At 29.0% G+C, this 23,789-nt stretch overlaps 1 protein-coding gene across 2 annotated transcripts; it reads left to right on the top strand.

The window, feature by feature from the left end:
- Nucleotides 1-2,804: 2,804 nt before the first annotated feature.
- LOC123292453 (transcriptional regulator ATRX-like) lies at nucleotides 2,805-17,155 on the top strand. 2 transcript variants are annotated; one of them, XM_044873120.1, is made up of 18 exons: nucleotides 2,805-3,145; nucleotides 4,203-5,561; nucleotides 5,976-6,168; nucleotides 6,986-7,409; nucleotides 7,490-7,575; nucleotides 8,909-9,037; nucleotides 9,107-9,251; nucleotides 9,311-9,403; nucleotides 9,570-9,815; nucleotides 11,313-11,972; nucleotides 12,531-13,319; nucleotides 13,465-13,592; nucleotides 14,090-14,304; nucleotides 15,053-15,224; nucleotides 15,409-15,603; nucleotides 16,269-16,417; nucleotides 16,479-16,571; nucleotides 17,022-17,155. In XM_044873120.1, the coding sequence occupies exons 1-18, from the start codon at nucleotides 2,881-2,883 to the stop codon at nucleotides 17,090-17,092; spliced, it is 5,412 nt and encodes a 1,803-aa protein (XP_044729055.1). In that variant the 5' UTR covers nucleotides 2,805-2,880; the 3' UTR covers nucleotides 17,093-17,155. The 2 variants fall into 2 exon arrangements, with proteins under 2 accessions (XP_044729055.1, XP_044729056.1); XM_044873121.1 differs by lacking the exon at nucleotides 15,409-15,603.
- The last annotated feature ends 6,634 nt before the right edge of the window (nucleotides 17,156-23,789 follow it).

The raw sequence follows: 23,789 nt of genomic DNA, 5'->3' as shown, positions 1-23,789 counted from the left end.
ATTACGACTAACCACCATTTTGATAAATATTTTTTTATAGTATATAATTGAAATATTATTATTTCATGTTTTAAAAAAATAGTAATAAATAAATGAAAAAAATAAAATAAAATTTTCTCTCTAAATAAAGAAATTATTCAAATTCTGTGGCGAAATGCCAAATGATGAATATTATTAAAAAAAAGTATATAAAATTCATAAATATTATTATTGTTGTTGTACAATATTATCAAACTATTTAGACATATTTCGAAAATATATTTCCATCTGTACTGCAGAGATATTAAAATAAAATTCCACACATAAAATATATTGAGATTGTTTTAATTACCTTCCTAAATAAATCCATTTTTCGTTTAATAAAGGCTCCTTTTCCGAATTGCTTTTTTAATAGTTATTCTGTGATTCGAGTTGGAGACAAATAAAAAAAAATTAAAAACCATGCAAACTGCCGAGCTGTTCTCGAGTTATAAATGGTTTAACAAACCCGACTTTCCTTCATGTATTAAGATAGATAACTAGTACAATATTTAGAACGCGACTTGATTGTATTCTATTGTATTTCCATAGAAGTAATACAGAAAACGCTAGCCGGTAAGTGCCAGTGAGTTCCCCTGTGTCCTTGTCCATTACATACAAAATACAAGTGAAAAGAAACAATTGACTGAGTTAATTGTTGAAATACCATGCATAGTCAGTGTTGACTTCTTTATCACATAACACATACAAAAATGTATAGACAGTGTTGATGCGCAATTGTTTGTTTTTTTTGACGTCACGTAAATAACAAAAGATATTCACTTTTAAATACACACACTCACACTGATATTCCTATATTAATACATACTATAAAATTTGCACCTAATTAACGCCTTCGTGGGTAAACAGTGATGTTTACAAAAAAATGTTTCAAACAAAAGTTGTTTATTTTTTTATAAGGAACATTTTTTACATTTAAACTTTTGTTCTATCTCTAATGGTTTACAAGATGGGTCCTACGGACCCAAGACCCAATTGACCCATGATGCTCATTTACGAACTTGACCTCACTTTTTACGTCCTGAGTACGCTGTAAAAATTTCAGCTCGATATCTTTTTTCGTTTTTGAGTTATCGTGTCCACAGACGGACGGACGGACGGACAACCGGAAATGGACTAATTAGGTGATTTTATGAACAGCTATGACAAAATTTTTTTCCTAGCATCATTATTTTTAAGCGTTACAAACTTGGGACTAAACTTAATATACTATGTATATTTCATATATGCATAGTATAATAATGCAAATACAATAGCAGACACAAAATCTCTATACCTAAATATATCATATTATGACAAGGACACAGAGCATCTTACTAGCAGTCTTCTCTTTCGTTCATCATCCTGTGAGCATCCACTCACAGGATAGTAGATCCCTCGCGTTCTCTATATGTATTATCTCTATGGTATATACATTATGATTGTACCATAGACATAATAATACTAGACGGTGCGATGCATATACTTCCTGTGTTGAAATGTTGTGCCATCTTTAGAAAGAGATAGTCTCTGAATCTAAGGTAGAGCTATCTTGGTTGCACTGAGAGATGACCATAGACATATGACAGAGATAACTCCACCGCAACTTTTTTATACCATGTATATGAAATATACATGGTATATTAAGTTTAGTCCCAAGTTTGTAACGCTTAAAAATATTGATGCTACGAAAAAAATTTTGTTATAGGTGTTCATAAAATTACCTAATTAGTCCATTTCCGTATGTCTGTCTGTCTGTCGTCTGTCGTCTGTCTGTCTGTCATCAAGATTACTCAAAAACGAAAAGAGATATCAAGCTGAAATTTTTATAGTGTGCTTAAGATGTAAAAAGTAAGGTCGAGTTCGTAAATGAGCAACATAGGTCAATTGGGTCTTGGGACCCATCTTGTAAACCGTTAGAGATAGAACAAATGTTTAAATGTAAAAAATGTTCCTTATAAATAAATAAACAACTTTTGTGTGAAACAGTTTCTTATAAATATCACTGTTTGTTTACGAGGGCGCTAATTAGGTGCAATAGTATGTATTAATATGGGAATATCAGTTATGTGTGTGCTGCTATTTAAGAGTGGAATTCTTTCTTTATTTACGTGACGTCAAAAAACAAACGATTGTGTTATTAGAACTGTCTATACAAGGTATTTCAACAATTAGCTCAGTCAATTGTTTGTTTTCACTTGTTTTTTATCTCTTTCTAATATTGGAACCATTATTACATCGAATCCTCCCTCTATATTTATTTTAACATATATATAAGTTAGTAAGGCCAAAAATGAACCTTTGTCATTCTGCTAAGGCATTATCCATATATTTTTATTTTAAATATATGAAAATATCACCTTTTTCTAACCCCATAATGCGCATTTTATGCTGAACAAACCCATTGCAATGTCAGTCAGGCTCACAGCTGGTCCGTCAACCTTTTCCTATTGTCAAATAATATTATTTTTTGAGGTTATGGAATCACGGATGTTGATTATTTGTTATCTAGTATCTACTAGCTTAAAAATAAAAATGATAATATTTTAAAGCCAGGTTTTAGCCTAGAATATTGAAAAAGAATAAAGTTTTCTGTTACTCAAGTGGTTTTATACATATTAATAATTTAGTTTTTACAAATAAAACATTAGCATGACAGAACTTACGGAAAAACAGTATGAAGATGCTGCACAATTTTTAAATAATTATATCAATACTTTACAATATTTTGCAAAAACAATGATTGATACATTAGAAGTATTTAAAAAACGTAAAGTAAAAAGAGAATTTCTGACATCATTTCATAAAATTCAATATTGTATTGCCAAACTGCAATTAATCCAAAAGTATAGTGAAGCAAACATGAAAGATTATTATAGAACGTTTGAACATGAATTTTTTCAATGGCGAAAAAGGTATTCAGAAATTATTCCTGATAATTATGTATATGATTCATATGAACTTTTAGAACCACACTATAATTCACAATGTTCATATGCTTCTGAAATAGTTAGTAAACAAAATTTATTGGATCCTAAATCAGTAAAATCTGGTATATTGAATAGCACACTTTCGCTTCATGAATTAAATAGTCCTGCACCTAGTATTGTGGAAGACAATTCTGCAGGTAAGATATATAGTTTTTTCATAGTTTATTTTGTAATAAACCACATTATGTATTAGTAGAGTTTATTGTTTACCATACCTAAACTTTATATGCGGCTTCGTTATGGTGGGTCCAAAAATGTTTAATATGTATTTATTAATTACACAGGTCTACAAAAAAAATTTTTTGTCAGCTGCATGAGATATTTTTACTAAATTATATGTTTTAGAATGCGCTGATTTCAGAAATGATGGCCATTTTTTTCTATCACGTAAGGTTTTTTTTTTGCAAATTCAAAAACAAAAAATTGGTAAAAGCACTCGTTTATTAAAAATTACACAGTAGCCTGCAAGCATAGTGACATCCCATCTTCCTTGGTACCGTCTCTCGATATCGCGCGGACATCCTGGTGAAACTTTTTCTGGCGGCACCAAAGTAGTATTGATAACATTTTTCTCTCCAGGATTTAAAGTTTCTCGGGGTGGCCAATCACTTTTAGTCCAATGCTGTTCTCTGGCTCTACTATCCCATAAACATAAGAAGCGAGGGTATTTAGTATAGCCTGCCTTCTGACCCAAAAGTCCCCACAAACCATCCATTAATGGTCTTGATATTTGATTCTTTCCAGGATAATGGCCAAATTATTACGGTTAGTTTCCTTCCATATGCACAGAATACCCTATTGGAAGCGAAGCTAATTTATTTTCATTGTGTAATAATAATACTTTAAGACTAGTTTAATATAATATTACTATAAAAGACTATATAATACTACTTAAAGACTAGTTTATGTTGTTACTAATATCTATGAAAACCTGTGTGATAGAATGTTTAGAATATTTTTTATGTTTTTGGGAGGTCAAAATCTATCAGAAAATTTTTGGTTGCAGACCTGTGTTATCAGAAATTGGGGGAAATATTTTTATTATTTATGAGCAGGAATTATCCCTCTTTAAACTCTAAAAATTTATTCGGTGGTTTTTTTACTAGGGGAATGTCACTTATGAAATATTGGTGATGGTGTATTAAAATTATATATCTCATTTAAACGTAACTGATAATTTACTTTTCCAAACAGAAAATTCGGATAACATAAGTGAAAACTCACAAATCATTAATGAAAATGGCAACATTCAAGATGAAAATAACGAAAACATAGGTGAAACTTCTATAAGTGAATCTGAATATGTTTCGTTATTTGAGAGTGAAAATAATGAAATTGATACCGCATTATTAAAGTTGAGTGATATTCATGATAAATCGTTTGAAAATAATGATCTCGTGGATGAAAATAATGTTCAACCTATAGAATTACAGACTGAGAATCATAATGAAGTGCCTGCACCGAAAAATTTAGAATTATTAAATTCAACTAATAGAATACAATCAGAAACTTCACCACAAAAGTGCCAATGTGATCACGAAAAAGTAACTAACAATGACAATGAAATTAAATCTGAGATTTTATCTCAAACGCCTCATAGATCAGAAAATATGGAAATGGATGAAGATATTAAATCTGAGATTTTGTCACAAGCCACTAATAAATCAGTAAATAATGAAATAGAAAATATATTAAACGATGGCGAAATTAAATTTGAAACTTCATCTCAACTGATTAATGCGGATGAAAATGTTGATAGGCTTCCTCTACGATATTTTTATAATACTGAAAATTTATTCAAGGATAAAATAAACCAAATTAAAGATGAGGTTTTAACACAAAATTCTGTTTCTGAGGATAATCTTCAAAACCCTAATGAAAAATTCCGTAATGATGAAGAAATTAAACCTGAAACATCGTCTCAAACCACTGATTTGGATTCAAATATTCAAAATCTACCTCTGAGCTGTACGTCTCAGAACAACAGTGAAGATTTAGTAAATGATAAACTAAATCAAATAAATGATGAGCTTTTAACTCAAGATACTATTTCTGCGGGTAACAAACTAGTTGACATCGCTGAAGAAAATAAAAGTAGTTTTGATTACTTTAACTTATCAGAATCTGAAAAGAATTATGTTGAAATTGATCGTAAACCACATGATAATGAAAATACAACAGATAATATTTTACCGGATTTAAACGAAAATTCGTCAAGTATGGATGAAGAAAAAATGGCTAGAATTGAAACACAAATATTATTAACGGATAGTGAAAAATCATCAATCTTTGAGAAAAATACAGAACCACTTGATAATGATAGTAATTTGTCCGTTGATTTAGAAGATATAGAACATAATTCTGAGCATGACACAAGTAGTGAAAAAGATATGGATGACATTGACGAGTTACTATCGGATATTGATATATCGGATGAAGAATTAAAATTAAAATATAAACAAGCACTTAAAAATATTTGTGATGACAGTGCCTCGAGTGAATCGTCTGATTCCGAAAAAAGTTACAATTCCATAGATAATTTTGAAAATGAAGGTAATTTTAGAAAATTTTAATATTCTATACGTTATTTTAATATTCTATAAAAGTTTAGGCACGATACCGTTATTTTGATTTTGAATTGATTATATAACTTATACCCTGTATATATGTAAGTTTATTCTCAAATTTGTAACGCCTAAAAATGTTGATGCTACGAACAAAATTTTGGTATTCGCGATTAACTTTACGTATAGTAAATACTTTCGAAAATCAAATAACATGGTGTTGGTTTTTTAAACTCTTTTAAGAAATTTATAAGAAAATGATAACAAGCACTGATATTTAACACTTTCTATACAGGGGTATTTCAACAATTAACTCAGTCAATTGTTTGCCCTCACTTGTTTTCAATAATTTATTGTAAGAAACGTTAATTTATGGAAGTTCCTAATCCTTATATTCAAATAGCTTTACAGAGTCGATCACATGGTAAAATTATAAAACTCAATATATTAGATGAAAAATCAAAATCTGCATCAGATTCGGATAATTTAACTGAAAAATTTCAAAAATGCGTCGTTCAACTAGAAAAAATGGATTTTTCAAACCTTCCAGATAAAATACAAAGTTCTTCTGCAAGCAGTACAGATGATATAAACAAGTGAGTTTTTATTTGATTTATTAATGTTAAAGAGTGATTGAAAAGAAAGTATACTAAGGTATCCTTGCATAAAATAATTTTCGATAGATAAATTCTTTAATATATCGAAATACCTCTATACGTCAGAATACTTCAATTTGTGTATAATTTAAGACATTGGAAATGTAATTATTTAATTAAAGCTTAAATTGTAGCAATTTCGATTAAATACGATTAGGTTTAATAAAAATTTGTAAAACCAGACATATTCGTTTGACCTAGAATTACAATGTGGAAGTTGACTTCGAAATTTCATATTCTACAACAAGATATTTCATATTCTACTCTCTAACAAAATTAGTTAATTTTTTTCCGAAATAATTTTTCGCAAATTTTATATTTCGGCAGAAATTAAATGGAAGAATATATCTGTAATTATACAAAGTAATTGTTAAAACTTAAAACCTTATAAAAGGTTTAGACTAAAATTTATTTCTTTACGGAGATAACTTTCTCGAAAAACAATTACAATCCGAAAGATCCATGAAAATACAGTTATACCTGCCAACATGCATAGAATTTTCCATTCAATTTATGAGGAATTTATTTGATAAAGATGTTATAAAAAATGAGGAGGTTTCCATTAAAAATTTTTATGCCGATTTCACACAGGTCGAGGCTTATTTGATCGTACAGAAATATCATTTAAATAGATTTATTTCAACGATAATTCTTGTGATCGAAACATAATAAAAATTTATTGAACTGATTTAGATCTTTATATCCTGAACTCTATGCCATCTATAATCAATCTGAAGGATTTTTAAATTTTTTTTAGGTTATTAAATATATCTTCCCTTGATCGAAAACGTCGTCGAATTAGTACAAGTTCTTCTAACGAGTCAATGGCGAGACCGAAGAAAAAGCATAAATCGCCTAAGAAAAGACAATCGTTATCCAGTTCATCTTCAAGTAGCGATAGTGATAGCAGCAGCAGTAATTCTGACAGTTCAATTAATAGCGATGATGAAGATGATGATTTTAAACTTAGTGATGAAAATGTAAGTGACTATGTACCAGACATTAGTGACATGAGTTCTATAAGTGGTAAATCATCTGACGAATCGTCTACAGATAGTTCAGATGAGGAGATTCGAGTTAAAAAAAGACGTAAATCTAATGAAACAAAAAAAAAAGATGGAAACACACAAAAAACAGAAAATGGAAGTGACGTATCGGAGTTATTATCAGACAAAACTAACGTATGTACATAAAAAAATTTATTTTACTTATGTTTTTATCTGTAAACATACGCAAAAAAAATGTTTCACCCATTTTTCAGGCGAAAAGTTCATCTGGTGATGACTGGCGAAATGATCCACTGTTACGATTTAATTTAAATGATAATAAAAAGGATAAGTACAAAAGGTAAGATAAACATTAAATACACTTATGTTAGTAGTAGATATTTTTGAAGGATTTTAGTTTCTCAAAAAACATATATCTGGGGTAAAAATTGAAAAAATTTGTTTTAACCAAATACAGTAGAATCTCGATAAGTTAAAGTCCAAGGGAAACACAAAATATTTTAAGTTATAGAGGTTTTAAGTTATCAAGGGTCTATGTTAGGTAAAGGTTAATATAGAGGTATGTACATGTTTCTATGTACCCTAGTTAATATAGAGGTATGTACATGTTTCTATGTAGTTACTGAGGGCCTATACAGAGATTATTTATTTAAGTTATAGAGGTTACGTATTTTAAGCTATAGATGTTTTGGGCTCTGATGGGAAGGGAACATAGTATTTTTTGAAGTATGTAACAGAGGTTTTTATGTTACCGAGGTTTAAGTTATCGAGATTCTACTGTATATTTAAATTTATTTTGTCTTATAATTACAATTTAAATACATTTGAAATGGTTTTGCCTTGTGTACATAAAACTTGAAAGGAAAAATGAAAATTCATGAAAATATTTTGAAAGAATGAAGAAATTTGTTTGCTATGAAATATCGATGACAGAAACAAAATATCGATAACATTTCTTAGTTAATTCACTCTATCTTTTTAAATTATTTATCAGAGAGGATGTTTAAAGAGCTGTTATATTCTCAATAATTAAAACTAAAATATGAAAAATATCCATATTAAAACTATGAAGATCAATTTTAACAAATATTATCTATTCATATAAAAGAAAATTGCTATTCGCGCCTGCCTGTTGGTTTATCCGCTAACTCCTTCTATACGTATAGTACATCCTAATTAAAATTTCTTAAATTGTGAAAATAATAAATTCTAAAGTTCTATACATATATACATACATATTTTTAGATGTTACAAATTGTTAATATATACAAAATTCTATAGGCCGTGACCTTCTCGAGGGTAAACCAGGTATCCATCTATGCACTCGTCCGAAATTGGACCAGATCATTAGTATACCATAAAAGTCAAGTCAATCAGTTTAAAGGTGAAAACAGTACGTCACAAATCTTTCAAATGAACTATCTAGTTTCTAGCAAAATCTACAAAATCAAAAAATAATTTTGTAATAAATAATAGTTAAAATTGAGAATGTTTATTTAAAAAGAACAAATCGCTCCTTGTTTCATCTTTTGTTGAACCATCTAACAAAAATAATAAAGTTATTCTTCGCCTTTTTTTCTGCTTTTTGTTTACATTTTTCATATATTTTTGATTATCGATTTTGGTAAATTGTTAAATAATTTAAAAATAGTTCAAATATTTAAATTTTTTAGCAAACGCAATTCTGGAAGTAGTGATGTAGAAATAATAGAAGATAATGAGTCTGAAGATGATGATGTAATTATAACCGATGATAATAAAGAAAACAACGATAGAAATGACATCAAAAAGAAGAAACAAAAGTAAGCAAAAATTAAAAATATTTTTAAAAAACTGAGTAGATTCTTAACAACAACAAAATTATTTTGCAGAGATTTATTGGAGATGATAAATCGAAAAGATAAATCGAATAAAACTATAACTGTAGCTATTTCAAGTGAGAGCGTTTCATCCGATGAGTTATCTGGACATGAAGCTGAAGCAGACAAAACAACGCAACGTAAAAGAAGAACCAAAGTAATATCATATATTTTAAAAGTATTTCTGTAATGTAATATTTTAATGAATTACTACAGGTGATGTCGTACAAAGAATTAGCAGTAGCTACAAAAAAAGCCAATGAAGAAGAAAAAGAGAGAATGTTCCGTTTGACGCAAAGAAATAGTATGGTAAGTATTGAAAACTTAAATTAATTTTAAAATGAGGTCTTCTTATTTGTGCATTTTCTACTTAAATGCGATTCCAATTGGACTAATTACTATCTAAACTAAGTAGTTCATTTTGATAACATAATTAAATAGTATGGTTCTAAAATTTAAAAAAAATTGTTTCAAGTCTTCACAATTGTCTATTGAACAAGGAGAAGATATTCCGAAAACATTGATATTAGAATATAATATGGAAACTAAAAAGCCGAGAATACAAGTTCATCCAGAATTATTCAAAGTATTGAAAGACCATCAAAAAGAAGGTGTGAAGTTCATGTGGGATTCATGCTATGAGAGTATTGATTTAATTTCCAACAGTCGTGGATCTGGGTGTGTTCTTGCGCATTGCATGGGACTTGGGAAAACTTTGCAGGTATCTAAAAAAAATTAAAGAATTCATGAATGTTAAATTTCATAAACGAAAACAAAACCTTTTATAATTTAGGCTGGCTGTATAGTGATAGATTTCATTTTCCGAATGCCTCCGAGCACATGCTTTTCAGTATTGTAAGCTAATTAATACTTGAGACAGAAGCAATTATATTATTTATGTGTCCAATTTTGGTAGTATAAAAAAATTTCCTGCTCTGTATATTAGTTTTTTCATACACAGTATTTTCTGAGGTACACTCTAGGAAATCGTTGGCTGTAATCTGTCACTATATCTCAGTCTATTTGTTTTAACCTAAAAACTTAAATATAATTCATTGAAAATCATGAGCTACATTATAAACATCTCAGTATTTATATTTACATTAGTCAATAGACTGTCAGCTCGTAACAGAAAAACATAATCAATTTTTTACAGTCTGCCAATGATAGACGGCATATATACAGCCACATACAACAGAAAAAAAAACTTTTTACAGTCTGCCATTCATTTGAGATCTGGCAGATGGTTTTCTCATGTACAAACTTTAACAATATTTTTTTTTACTGATATTGGCAGAGGCATCGTCAGCAATTAGGCCAGAGGGAGGCAACCTGAAAGATACATAATAAGAAGTACAAGAAAAAAAATTTTAAAGGGTCATTTTGCTAAAATTCCTAAAAAGGCCAAACATAATTTTTGCGCTTTTCTAACGCATGCGACCTCATTTGACAGATTTAGAGATGGTACATTTTGCTTAATTGATTATTGATGATTCTTTAGAATTTAGATAAAGCAATTCTAATAACTTTTTGAAGAAGATAACATTTATTTATATCAATATTTATTTATTACCTTATTAAAACAACTTTTACGCGTATTTCAATTACAGTGACGGGTGAATCGACTATTTTTATACTGCAAAACACTCTAAAACTTCAATTATAACATTATTACATCTATTCATACTTTCACATTAGCTTTTAGGCCACGAACTTATTTTTACAGTAGAATTTGGGTATATATGAAAGGTGCAGTGATTTCTTTCATATAATCAGACAGTAAAAATACCTGGGAAACGTTTACCGAACATACTAGCACATCGTTAATGAATATTTTAACAAGTTACTTTCGAAAATAAAAGTTTGAAATGGAATTTTGAATTCAGTAGAATTTTTCATTTTTAAATCAAATGAATAAACTTTGAATCATTTTTGTGAATCTCTAGAGGGAGGCAGTTAATGGTTATGTTAAAGTTTGTCTTGCCTTTTATTCAAATGAATCACAGACTGTCAAAAATTTTTCTCTGAGTTTTACATTAATTCGTTATGAATGTTATTTTATACATTTTTCTGTTGCTTATGGCTGTATAGATGTTCTCTGTCATTGGCAGACTGTAAAAAAATTTGATTTAGTCTTTCTGTTAATAAGCTGACATCTTATCAAAATGTGTAGCAACTACGACTGTATAACAAACAATTGGTTAAAAAATTTTTTTAGGTCGTAACTTTGCTCTACACATTATTTTCTTACCCAGAAACAGCAGTTAAAAGAGCTTTAATACTTGCACCAATTACAACAATAAAAAATTGGGAGAGAGAATTTAATAGATGGCTATCTAAATTAAATAAACTATTTACAGTAGATTCAGTAATTGGAAAATTGGCTGCTGAAGTTCGTTTTAGAAAAATTAAAACATGGTTTCAAAAAGGTGGTGTTTTTATTATGAGCTATAGTTTATTTCGTTCACTAACAACAAATAAAACAAATAAAGGTGTTGAAATATCAGCAATTAAAGAAAATAATAAACTAAGGGAATTTTGTAAGAAAGCACTTTTAAATCCTGGTCCCGATATATTAGTTTGTGATGAAGGACATACATTAAAAAACAGTAAAAGTGCAATTTCACAATGTATATCTGAAATAAAGACGGCTCGACGTATTATGCTGACGGGTACACCTATGCAAAATAATTTAAAAGAATATTATTGTATGATTAATCTGGTCAAACCGAATTTATTGGGAAGTGCAAAAGAATTTGCAAACCGATTTGAAAATCCTATAATCAAAGGGCAAGCAAAAGATTCAAGTGCAAGTGATATACGCATGATGAAACGAAGAGCTCACGTGCTACATAAAAAACTATCGGGTGTTGTACAGGTATTTATAATATTTAATTTTCGGTAGCGTTAATGTTAAACATAGACTGTCAAATATTTCTTATTCATCATTTCCCATCGATATATTATTATATTTCGTTACGGGATATTGAAAAGTTTTAAAAATATCCATGCAGTTCCGAATAACAGAAAAGCGGATATCCGTGAAATTGAAGTTTTCCTGCGCAATTAAAACTTTCCACTCACTTAAAAATTTTTGTTAGATTAACAATAAGCATAATATATTCATACTATAATTTCCAGAGGTATATTTATCAACGTCATTATGTGTTGATTGGCACCGGGACTTTAATATTAATTATTTTGAAAAAGCACTATTTACCAAAAAATAATATTTATTTAAATGATTTTTTTTTTTACTTCAAACGCTCGCAAAGATTAAGCACGACTTTATTTTATACTCTATGTGTGTTTTTAGAGCTCGATTGAGTTAAATAAATTGGCGAATCGTCGCAAACTAATTTGTTGTAATTGAAAGTATTTTAATATAAAATAAGAAAATAGTTTGATAAATTCTATAATTTAATTTTTTTTTCAGCGTGTAGAAGGATCTATTTTAAAACCCTATTTACCATCATTACTTCATTATATTGTTTTCATAAAAATGTCAAACGAACAAGTAACAATTTATAAAAAATTTATTGAAATTGCTAAACAAATTCATTCATTACGTTTATTATCAACATATCAACGTGCTAAAAAAATTTCAACACATCCAATGTGTTTATTTACACGAAATTCAAAAAATGCAAATCCAGATACTCAAATCTCACCAAATAATAAACTTGATAATTCTCAAGCAGAGCAACTAGAAAATGATAAAGTTGATGGAGATCTACTAAAAGATTCAAGTTGGTATACATCTTTATATGACAAAACAGAATTAGAACGTGTTGAATGTGGCAGTAAATTAATGATATTCTTTCATATATTAAATCAGTGTGAAATTTTCGGTGATAAATTACTTGCATTCTCAACATCAGTCAATATACTAAATGTGGTTGAATTCTTTTTAAAAAATGCACCAATAGAGAATTTTATTTCTAGTAAATTTGAGAATGGTATTGATTATGTACGTGTTGATGGTAGTACGTCAACGGAATTACGTGATCAAATTTATGAAAATTTTAATGATCAAAGTAATCAACGTTTACGTTTATTAATTGCAACAACAAAAGTGACTGGCTTAGGATTGAATTTATTGGGTGCTAATCGTATAGTTATATTAGATACATCATGGAATCCATCGGATGATATGCAAAGTGTATATCGGATTTATCGTTTTGGACAAAGTAAAGACTGTTATGTATATTCGCTAGTGTCATTGGTAAGTTTAAAAATTATTCTATAATTGTACTCTGAATCATAAACCTGATTCAATTCATCTAATTGATCACGATTCATTTGAAAAGTTTCTTTGTTTTTATGAAAATACTGATTTAGAATTGCGTAATCTAAACAAACTTTAACAGGGTGCCATGGAAGAAAAAATCTATGAAAGATGTGTAACTAAACAGGCCATATCATGCCGTGTCGTAGATCAGCAACAAGTAGATAGACATTATCGCAGTAAAGGAAATGTAATTAAAGAATTTTTCACGTGAGTATTTAAGTTTTCAATTTTCCATAAGTTAATAAAAATTCTTATAAATCTGGAAATTGAAATTTTTGATATTGTAACGGGCTGGTGATGCTTATTTATCGCTGTCAAAATACCAAAAATCGTATCACTACATTCGAAACAAAATTGTTAGTTAAGGCTGAACAGATTACCCTTATGCTCGTTAACAATGAAGTGAAATCCTACCCAAATTTTAATTGTATAATTAAATATGTTAAATATAAGAATTTTCAACTGCATGCAAGATTATTTTTAAAATTACACGTCAAAACACTATAATTTTTTCATATTTTACGACTTCTGACTGCAAGAATGCAAATTTTGTTTTTTTAGACTTATGGTTAATTCTTTCTTCTCCAAAAGTTGGTACATAGATTAATTTCTCTTCTGGAAGTTTGGTTTAAAATTAGTTACCCCTAAAACCCCCATACCACCGATAACATGAATAATAATTTTTATGAATTTGGATTTTACAGGTTTGTTGATTACAATCAATTGGAGCGCCCGGCACCAAATGTACCATCAGATCGTGTTTTAGGAACTCTCTTGCAAAAATATCCTGATTATGTATTTAGTTATCATGAACATGATAAATTACTTCAAAATCAAGAAGATGAAGAATTAGATGACTCTGAAAGAGAAGCTGCTTGGCAAGAATTTGAAATGGAAGAGGAAAGATTGAAAAACCACCGTATGTATTTTATATTATATATTTAATCGAGCAGTTCTTATATACAGTGTGTTCATTTCAAAAATATCCACCCTCAATAACTTTTAACCTGATGTGAAAACACGTCGATTTAGATATTGAAGAGGAAGTTCAAAAATGGTACCGAGAGAATTTTAGGTTTCACCCTTTCACCACTAGCCACCCTAACTTTGAAATTTCAAATGGCACACTCTACTTTGTTATACATCATTTGAAAGAGCATTAAATTCTCTATTCAACCAAAATTAAAAAAATAAAATCGATCGATTGGTTCTTAAGATAGACTACACAGAAGAACGAAGGTATCCACCCTTAATAACTCTTGACCTGATGTGATTATTTTTTTGAATGAAAACACGTCGATTTAGATATGAAAGGAGAAGTTCAAAATTGGTACCAAGAAAATTTTAGGTACCATTTTTGAACTTCCCCTCGATATCTAAATCGACGTGTATTCAGTCAAAAATATTCACATCAGGTCAAGAGTTATTAAGGGAGGATATTTTGAAATGAACACACTGTATATATAGGTATATATAAATATGTCGGAATTGGCTCTAACGATTTTGATGAAAATGTTCTTCAATGCTCGGTCGAAAACTTCCAGTCGTATTTAGGAGGGAAGATATTGTTTTGCTCAGTCGCAAAACGAACAAAACTCAGTCCGCCTAGTTACTGTTTCATTATAAGCTTGCTTAAAATTATTTGAAAAATTTGTTTTCCTTTTCAGAACTTCAAAATAGTTCATATTTCATGAATCGATCAATGCCACCGCTTCCAGATCATCTAAATCCAACGAATCAAGCTGGGACGTCAATGGAACTTCAAAATAATTTACATTCAATGATTCAACCACTTCCAAACCACTTAAATCCAATGAATTATCCAAAAAATTTACTCAGGTATTGAAACATTCATGTAACTTCGCTAGCTTTTGCTTATATTATAACCTCAAAAGTGTTTAACGAAAAGGTTATTTACTTTATTAAATATCCAAGGATTATTTGAGGATACAGAATCTTAAATTTACAACTAACTCTAATTATTGAATCATATTTATATTATTACAACGTGCAATAATTTTAGAAAGAAAAACATGAACAATGAAACTATAGTAGGAGATTCGTATACCAATTTTCCAGCGTTTAAAAGAAAGAAAAATTTTAATCCTTTATTTAATCAAATGCAAGTCCATAATCTAGAAAATTTATCATTAGAAAATTCAAATGAACTTTCAACTACATCTAGATTTTTTAATAAACTTTCTCAATATAAACAAAAGTAAGTAATGCATAAATATGAGTTAAAATAACTACACTAGCGTTAAAATAGCCACACTAACGTTTTCTCATTGTACCAGTGTTGAAATTTAAACTATACTAGACATTTTGATTCCTGAAATTTATATAACTGACAGCCAATTTACTAACAAGTTTTAAACTGAATATAATTTATGGTAGGTATATTACTAATTAATTGTGGTTATTATTTTTATATAGCTACTTTAAATTTAAGCTTTTTGATTTTATCATTCACTAACCGTTATCCAGCCACTTTGATGTAAAATTATCTTGTATTTAAGTTGAACTCACTTATCCCTCTTAACTCCCCTTTAAATCTTTCATGGACGGCTTCAGTTTCATTGCTCGTTTCACTCGATATAATAGTGGAAGTAAACATATCTCTGTAAATATTTATTTTCTACAAGTATGCGGATTTTTCTAATACTAATCTAGAAACTCTTCCAAATTTAAAATGTTAAGTAACGATTAACGATGCCATACGTGGCTAAAAATACGTCAGATTGAAAAACTTCAAAATAATTTTCACTTTAAACTTTCATCCTCTATCCACCTCTTCTCTGCTATCCAAATGCTTCAATAGTATCAACATTACCACTCAAAAAAATGTAAACATTAATTAGAACCAATTAAAAAAATTTTCAGGGCGAGTGTTCTCCAAAATATTAACAACTATCAAAATATTCCGAGCACTAGTAAAGAGTGTGACGAACCAGAGTATATTCTTTCAGATCCACTTGACTCCGATCGTATGGAAATAGAACAACAATCAAATAATGAATCGAATACAAATAGTATGTTGATTATATTTCCTACATTTTATTTAATCTTATTTAATTTGAAATTTTATTTTAGATGGAAATCCGTTTGTTAATGATAATAGATTACGAAGCGAAAATATAAATAGTCTGAATAGAAACCAAAGCACAACATTAGAACAAAATAGAGGTAAATACAATTTTTATAGTTTTCTCTACTCTTAAAAAATGAATAATTTCTAGACTGTTGGTAACATTATGAACGAAATGAGAGAATGTTATAAAACGAGTGAAAAAAAATCTGTTGAGAATTACATAACAAACGCTCAAAATTTTGTTGGACCTTGTCACTTATCTCTGAAAAAAGATATAAGCAAAACAAATTTTCCAGTTTTAACATTCATTAAAATGAAAATTATTATTGAATTGCGAAATTTCCAACTGAAGTGGAAGAAAAATGACGATTTATTAAGTGTGTCCAAAGGGTGTATTTTGAATGTAGGTACAAGTGTTTACACGTATTGACTGTGTGCGTAGTCATGGTAGGGAGAAGCAATTCGACGTCCGCGCTTTTAGTGGATAATTTGGCATAAAGGAGGCTGTTGTGACTGATGTCCAATTAACGGTATTTTTGTTTCAGATAATAGCCCTAGTATTGAACTGCCCGAACCTGCTATTGAAACGGATTATGTCGTTGTGATTGAAGATTAAAATATATTTAATTAGAATTATACTATGGTTAGTTAAGTTAATCTAGTCTACGAATTGTTTAATATCGCTAAATTAAAATTATCTAAAAAATTGAAATTTAAAGAATAAATTTTTGAATTAAAATTTTATATTTTGAATAAAATATTATATATTTTTATTTTGGATTATATTTACTGAAACCAACATTCCACAAACTTTTGTTCATATTAGTGGTTCTACAATCACTAATAGTGGTTATACAAACCATTTAGCAATGAAATAGTATCAGGGAAAATAAAATAGCCAAATTGTACTATTGTATAGCGTTGCTCGGGCAAATCATAAGAAATTATTTCCAAATTAAAAATTCAACAACGTTGACTTTGTTGTCCCTATGTATATATCGGTAAATTAATTAAAAATACACTAAATAACATGAGGATGGTAACCTTTTATGAGGATGGATAAGGTGATGGCTTACTAAGTTAATCCGCCGATATGAACGTCACATTTCCTCATAATACGGATAACGTAAATGCTTCCACTTATAAAATATATTTAGAGTGGGAAGAAAAAACAAATTAAAGATGTGCGTTTTTTTGACGCACGAGATACAGTTTAGTATTCTATGAGTACGATTTAGACCATATAATGAGCATAATACACAAATTTGTGCATACAGGCACAAATGCCATCTGGTATTTGGGTCCTGTAAACACTACTGTATTTACAACAGAATTAGTACATGTTATTATGATATAATTACACAGAGCAGAGTGGCGCAGTGGAAGCGTGCTGGGCTTATATCCCAAAGGTTCTTAGACCGAAACTACGCTTTGCTAACAGAATATTTTTAAAACAAAATTATGAAGGTGAAGAGCGTTTATGACTAGACCCATTCACTAGGCGTTGAAAAACTTTTGAAACTCGTATACTCTTTTTTAACATTGGCAGTAATGGGAACCTCTCCATAATATTCATTTGTTTTAAAAATTAATGAGTATAAAAATAATAAAATAGCGCTTCAGCAAGAATGGTTTGAGAAGCTACCAATAGATGCTGTATTGTTTTGAGAAATTATCAGTAGGTGATGTCTGCATGTGTTAATGATTCAAAACAATTGAATAAAATAATCGGACTTTTGAAAAGCAAAATTTAAGAAAATGTACTTAAGAAATTTACAACCTTACAGGTATTAGTATACCTAGGTAAAAGGTAAAAAAAAGGTGAATATTTTGAAACAGCAGTAAAATGCATGCATATTATGAATATTATTATGATGATGTTTGTACTGTTTGTATGAAACAAATAAAATAAGAATAAACTGAAATGAAAGATGTTTGAATTGCGTGGTATGGCAGCGCGCATTTATATGTTTATGTTTTCACTTTTCGACAGTTTTTAACTGACTGTTGTTTGGTGCGTATGTTTTGTTTTTGTGCTGTGACTGTGTATTTTTAAATATTAAGTTTTTTATATTCATTTTTTTTAAATAAAAACATAAATTTAAATGTGTTATTTTTCTAAGGATCAAAAATCATAATACATTTTTTATATTCAATCAAGTAAGTATCATAAATATGAATAGAAATAAGACTTCTTTTTTATTATTTTTCTTTTCGATTTATTTTTACAATGAAAAATAGTTACGGTTTTTCGAATTATTAATTTGTATTAAAAATACACAATCGTTTATTATGTAATAAAATTTTCGTTTTTATATTTATTTATTTGGCTAGTTGTCGGTTTTCATAAAACTCAAGTTTTTCTATTACTCTATGTATAAATAAATTTCCCACGGTGATAAAAAAGATTATAAGAGTTGTATTTCTAACTTTCGAGGGGGGATAAATGACAGTAGGTATCATAAGTTTTTAGTGGTGGTATGTAATATTTGTCATTCGTTTTATTTGAATAATATTAATTTTAAACTTTTGAAAGTTTATTAATCTTCGAATTAATTCAATCCGGTTTCATATGATTTAATCTAATTATATGTTTTTTGAGTCTTATATCATAAGGTTTAAGGTCACAATACAACTGTAATTCGTTGAAATTTGTGTGTATTAGCTTCCTTTCGTGTGTTTGATTGACAGATTTTTTTTTTTTATAATTCTGTGTGGCTCAGACGATTATAATATAGATATTTATGTCATCTTTATATATTCATATAATTCGAAGACTAATAACTTCAGAAAGATATGCGGGTTGTATGCGTTTTTGTTTGATATTAAGGTTCTCATTTCATTACTATTACTATTCCGCCGCTTTTTCTCTTCATATCCATTTTGGCGATCAGATTTTATTAATTGGTTCATCCATTTTTGGTATAGTAGTAAAATTTACTCTCTTCTGAAATTCTGACTTCCACGAACATAGAACATAAAAAGAATGTAGTTAGGAATAGGTAAAATTATTTAACTTTTATATTGTGCTCAGGACGTAAAATGTGAGGTTGAGTTCGTAACTGAGCAACAAAGGTGAAAATCTTGAGTCCGTAGGACCCATCTTGTAAACCGTTAAAGATAGAACAAAAGTTTAAATGCATAAAATGATCCTTATAAAAAAATTAACAACTTTTGTTTGAAACCTTTTTTCTTAACATCACTGTTAACCCGCGATGACGACAATTATTACAAAATTTTGGCGTCCATTTTCTCCAAAACTATAAAAGATAGGGAATTGAAAATTTTCAGGTTGCTTTCAGTAGTTGTCTTGTGAAACTTTCTCGAAAAACGAAAAACAATTCTAGAAAATCAAATAATTGCCGACCGAAAGGCCGCCATAATTGTGTTGGTTTTTTGTACTCTTCTAATTTATAAAAAATAATGCAAGCACCGATATCCAACACTTTCTATACAGGGTATTTCAACAATTAAATCAGTCAATTGTTTGTTTATGATTGATTTTGTTGAAAAGACATTTTCATAATTTAATTTACCTGGTTTGACGATTAGAAATAAAGAGTTCACATGGGTTTAACTGAAAGAGGAAATAAAACTTTGCGTAATTTAGCACCCTGACTACCCTATGTGTATAAGTTTAAAATTATCACATGTGAATTTTGAAGAAATTGATAAAAAAAACGATATTTACTTTTTTGTGAGAGTAGTTTGGGAAAAAATGTTTGTTTCTGGTTTATAGACACGTACGATATTTTTTAAAATGTAAATATGGTAATATGTACAATATTCTTGTTATACCATGTATATATGAAATATACATAGTATATTAAGTTTTTATACCATGTATATATGAAATATACATAGTATATTAAGTTTCGTCCCAAGTTTGTAACGCTTAAAAATATTGATGCTACGAACAAAATTTTGGTATAGGTGTTCATAGAATCACCTAATTAATCCATTTCCGGTTGTCCGTCCGTCCGTCCGTCTGTGGACACGATAACTCAAAAACGAAAAAAGATATCGATCTGAAATTTTTACAGCGTACTCAGGACGTAAAAAGTCAGGTCCAGTTCGTAAATGAGCATCATAGGTCAATTGGGTCTTGGGTTCGTAGGACCCATCTTGTAAACCGTTAGAGATAGAACAAAAGTTTAAATGTAAAAAATGTTGCTTATAAAAAAATAAAAAACTTTTGTTTGAAACATTTTTTTGTAAACATCACTGTTTACCCACGAGGGCCTTAATTAGGTGCAAATTCTATAGTATGTATTAATATAGGAATATCAAAGCGAATATCTTTTGTTATTTACGTGACGTCAAAAAACAAACGATTGCGCATCAACACTTGCGCATTATATGAGAATATCATTAAATATGTCAGATATGTATGTATGTGAAATGTGACAGAGTTATCAACACTGCCTATACATGGTATTTCAACAATTAACTCAGTCAATTGTTTGTTTTCACTTGTATTTTTTTAGTAACAAGTTGTTATTGTTTATTGCCTATTCTTGTTTTATGGTCTATATTTAATTATTAAATATTGCATAATTTTTTAGTATTTTCACTTACATTTTTTATTTTAATAAAGGAAAAACGAGTATTTTCATAATATTTATTGATAATAACTGGTTTTAAAGTTTTGAATATTATTAATTATTACCAAATAGTTTTTACTATTTTAATTAATCAACTTGATTTTCTTTATTTTGTCTATAATTTTGTATGCGTGCGTAAGGAATGCAACAACGCTATTAAACTAGAGAGTTCCAATTTTCTGCATTAAATTGACAAAATTTAAACATCAGAGATTGCAATAATTTTATTTACTAGATGTAAAAAACCCGTTATAATTTTTAGCGAAGAAAAAGTTCTTATTAACGAGTAAAACTGAATTTAGTGACGTCAACAATAATTTTCATATAATATTGCATTTTTGCCACCATATTTCAATTGTTAGACTTTATCCATTAGAGTTGAATTCATTACTGATTCAGTGGTTTAAAGTCTGTGGAAGGCCAGCAGTTTCTAAAATTTGATAAAGCGGGAATATTTTTACTCCAGTCGAATAGTCCAGTAACAATATATTTGTGTTCTTACGAAAGTGCGCAAAGCAAAATTAGATTTTTGTTTTATTACTTTGTGTGATAGCTTTTCAAAATGTACTGGATATGGCAACAGAGGGAGAACTACGTCTCCAATATGATAATAAATGATAGATCATGATTATTAATGCGCATGTCTTAATATACAATATAATATCCTGGCGCGTATTTACAACATAATAATTGCCATTTAATCAATATTTATTTAATTATTAAACTTTAATAACCTGTGATACATGTATATTTTGAAATATCCCTTGCAAATAAAGGAATATCTAACCATTTTTTAGAACTTTTACACAGAATTAATTAAACAAACAGTAACTATTGAAAGAGCTGACTTCCGTCAATATGATCATACGCATTGAATAACATGCTCTGTTATTATGTTTCTCTGTCAGCTGTTTGAATATTGTGTTGTTGTCTTTGTTAATCATCTCTGTGAAGCAAAAAGGTACATACTTGGTATACGAATGGCAAAGTTAGTTCTAGATGATCTAAGGTGATAGCATATTGTAGTACATAGATATAGCTGAAGATATTGAAACGTAGTGTACTAGAATATAAATATTATCGAAGATAATAAATGAGAACTCTAGGATATGTCGAAATAAAGTCGCAGTCCGCCACCAAATTAGCAAAGAGTAACATTCACTAGCTAATTCTTACTGATGATGACTACTTGGTAGTCGAAAATACGTATTTTAAAAATACAAAAAACTGATCTAGGAATTGGGGCAAAAATCGAAATTTATGTAGTGTACTAGAGTCAATTCAAAATTTTGCATGAGCGACTTCTGTCGCGTTACCGCAACATTACACGCCGATTTTAGTGTGGATTCTTATTTACTTATCAATTAATTTCTTTAAGGCGTAAATGCTGCGACGTGAATCATCTACGAAATCCTAAATTTACTTTTTAATGGCTCAAAATTTTGAACAAGTAATAAAAGATTCCGGCAACGAAAAATTTATTGCTCTTACATACTTACCAATACAGAGACTATATTAATTTTTTTGTTATGTGTCTCCAATTTTGAAGTTATTAATCGTTAAGGAACTACGGTTGGATTTTGTTTGCATGAAGAATCCAATAATAATATCATGAAAGATATAACATTTTAAAATTATATATAAAATTTACAAGGCTAATTAATGCATATTACGTGATCTATGTAAGCGTTAATAATACATAAATTCATATGTCTTACTTATACATTGTCATGTGTAGATGTGTGTTTTTTCTATTTTAATCTGGTATAAAACGGTGTTGAAATCACAAAAAATTTTTAAAGTTTTGAAAGAAGAGAGAATTTTTTTCGTTGAACGCACGTTTATGTAAAATAAAATGTTTGGCTATATGATACTGCGAATACATAGGGTAAAGCTCTAACGTAAAGTAGCTTTATTTAACAAAATATATTACTAATATTTATTTATTTTGAGAAAAAAAAATGCATGTGTAACTTTAACCTTTTAAGGTGCGTTGAAATTGACGCCCGTTTGGTTTAAAAAAGTATTTTTATGGGCAATAAAATCGAAGAATCCGATTGTGAACGTGCAATATTGGGAAATGAAAAACTCAGCATGGTATCTGGAGATTTGAGAAGAATGCTAAATGTCGAATCAGACTAGAATTGTTTTTGTAATAATCCCAACAATTCAAGCGATTGGCATCAGGAACAGTTCCGACTCATTTTTTGGGCTTAATACCAGTCAATTTTGTTTTTGATTATATGGAAAGATTTGCTTACATGTGAGAATACAGTCACAGTGAAGTTGCCGGCCGGCATATAATTGTCCATGATATACATACCACCAGAGCCGTATAATACTGGATTAGCTATTTTATATGCGCCATGTTCAACCTTGTCTGTTGTTAATGTCTGTGTATCTACTTATATAAAGAAAATTATTTAAAAAAATTTATATTAATTATGTTTTTATAAATCAGTGGCACTAACAAAATCAATTAATTTAAAAGAACTTTTTTGCTATCTAGCCCTAATTTTTATAACACTTGATATAAAAATTTTCTTCTGATAACTATTAACGTTATCATTAGTCTATTAGTAGATGGATGTATTTTGAAAGTATTTAATATGAATTGACTTTGACAAATTTACCAAGAGTTTTCATGAGAGTGAAGTATATACATCACTATACCAATATTGTGGGGGGCTTTTTTATATCGCAAGAGAT

This window comes from Chrysoperla carnea, chromosome 2 (assembly GCF_905475395.1).
Source record: "Chrysoperla carnea chromosome 2, inChrCarn1.1, whole genome shotgun sequence".
In the NCBI taxonomy this organism is placed as follows: Eukaryota; Metazoa; Arthropoda; class Insecta; order Neuroptera; family Chrysopidae; genus Chrysoperla; species Chrysoperla carnea.
Note: the sequence above shows the minus strand (reverse complement) of the source record. Positions and strands in the feature narration are given on the sequence as shown.

Excerpts from the sequence above, each read along its gene's own strand:
- LOC123292453 (XM_044873120.1), top strand. The coding sequence starts at position 2,881 with ATGAAAGATTATTATAGAACGTTTGAACATGAATTTTTTCAATGGCGA. Across the intron at positions 5,562-5,975 it reads AGATAATTTTGAAAATGAAG|CTTTACAGAGTCGATCACAT; the intron begins GTAATTTTAGAA and ends ATATTCAAATAG. Across the intron at positions 9,252-9,310 it reads AACGTAAAAGAAGAACCAAA|GTGATGTCGTACAAAGAATT; the intron begins GTAATATCATAT and ends GAATTACTACAG.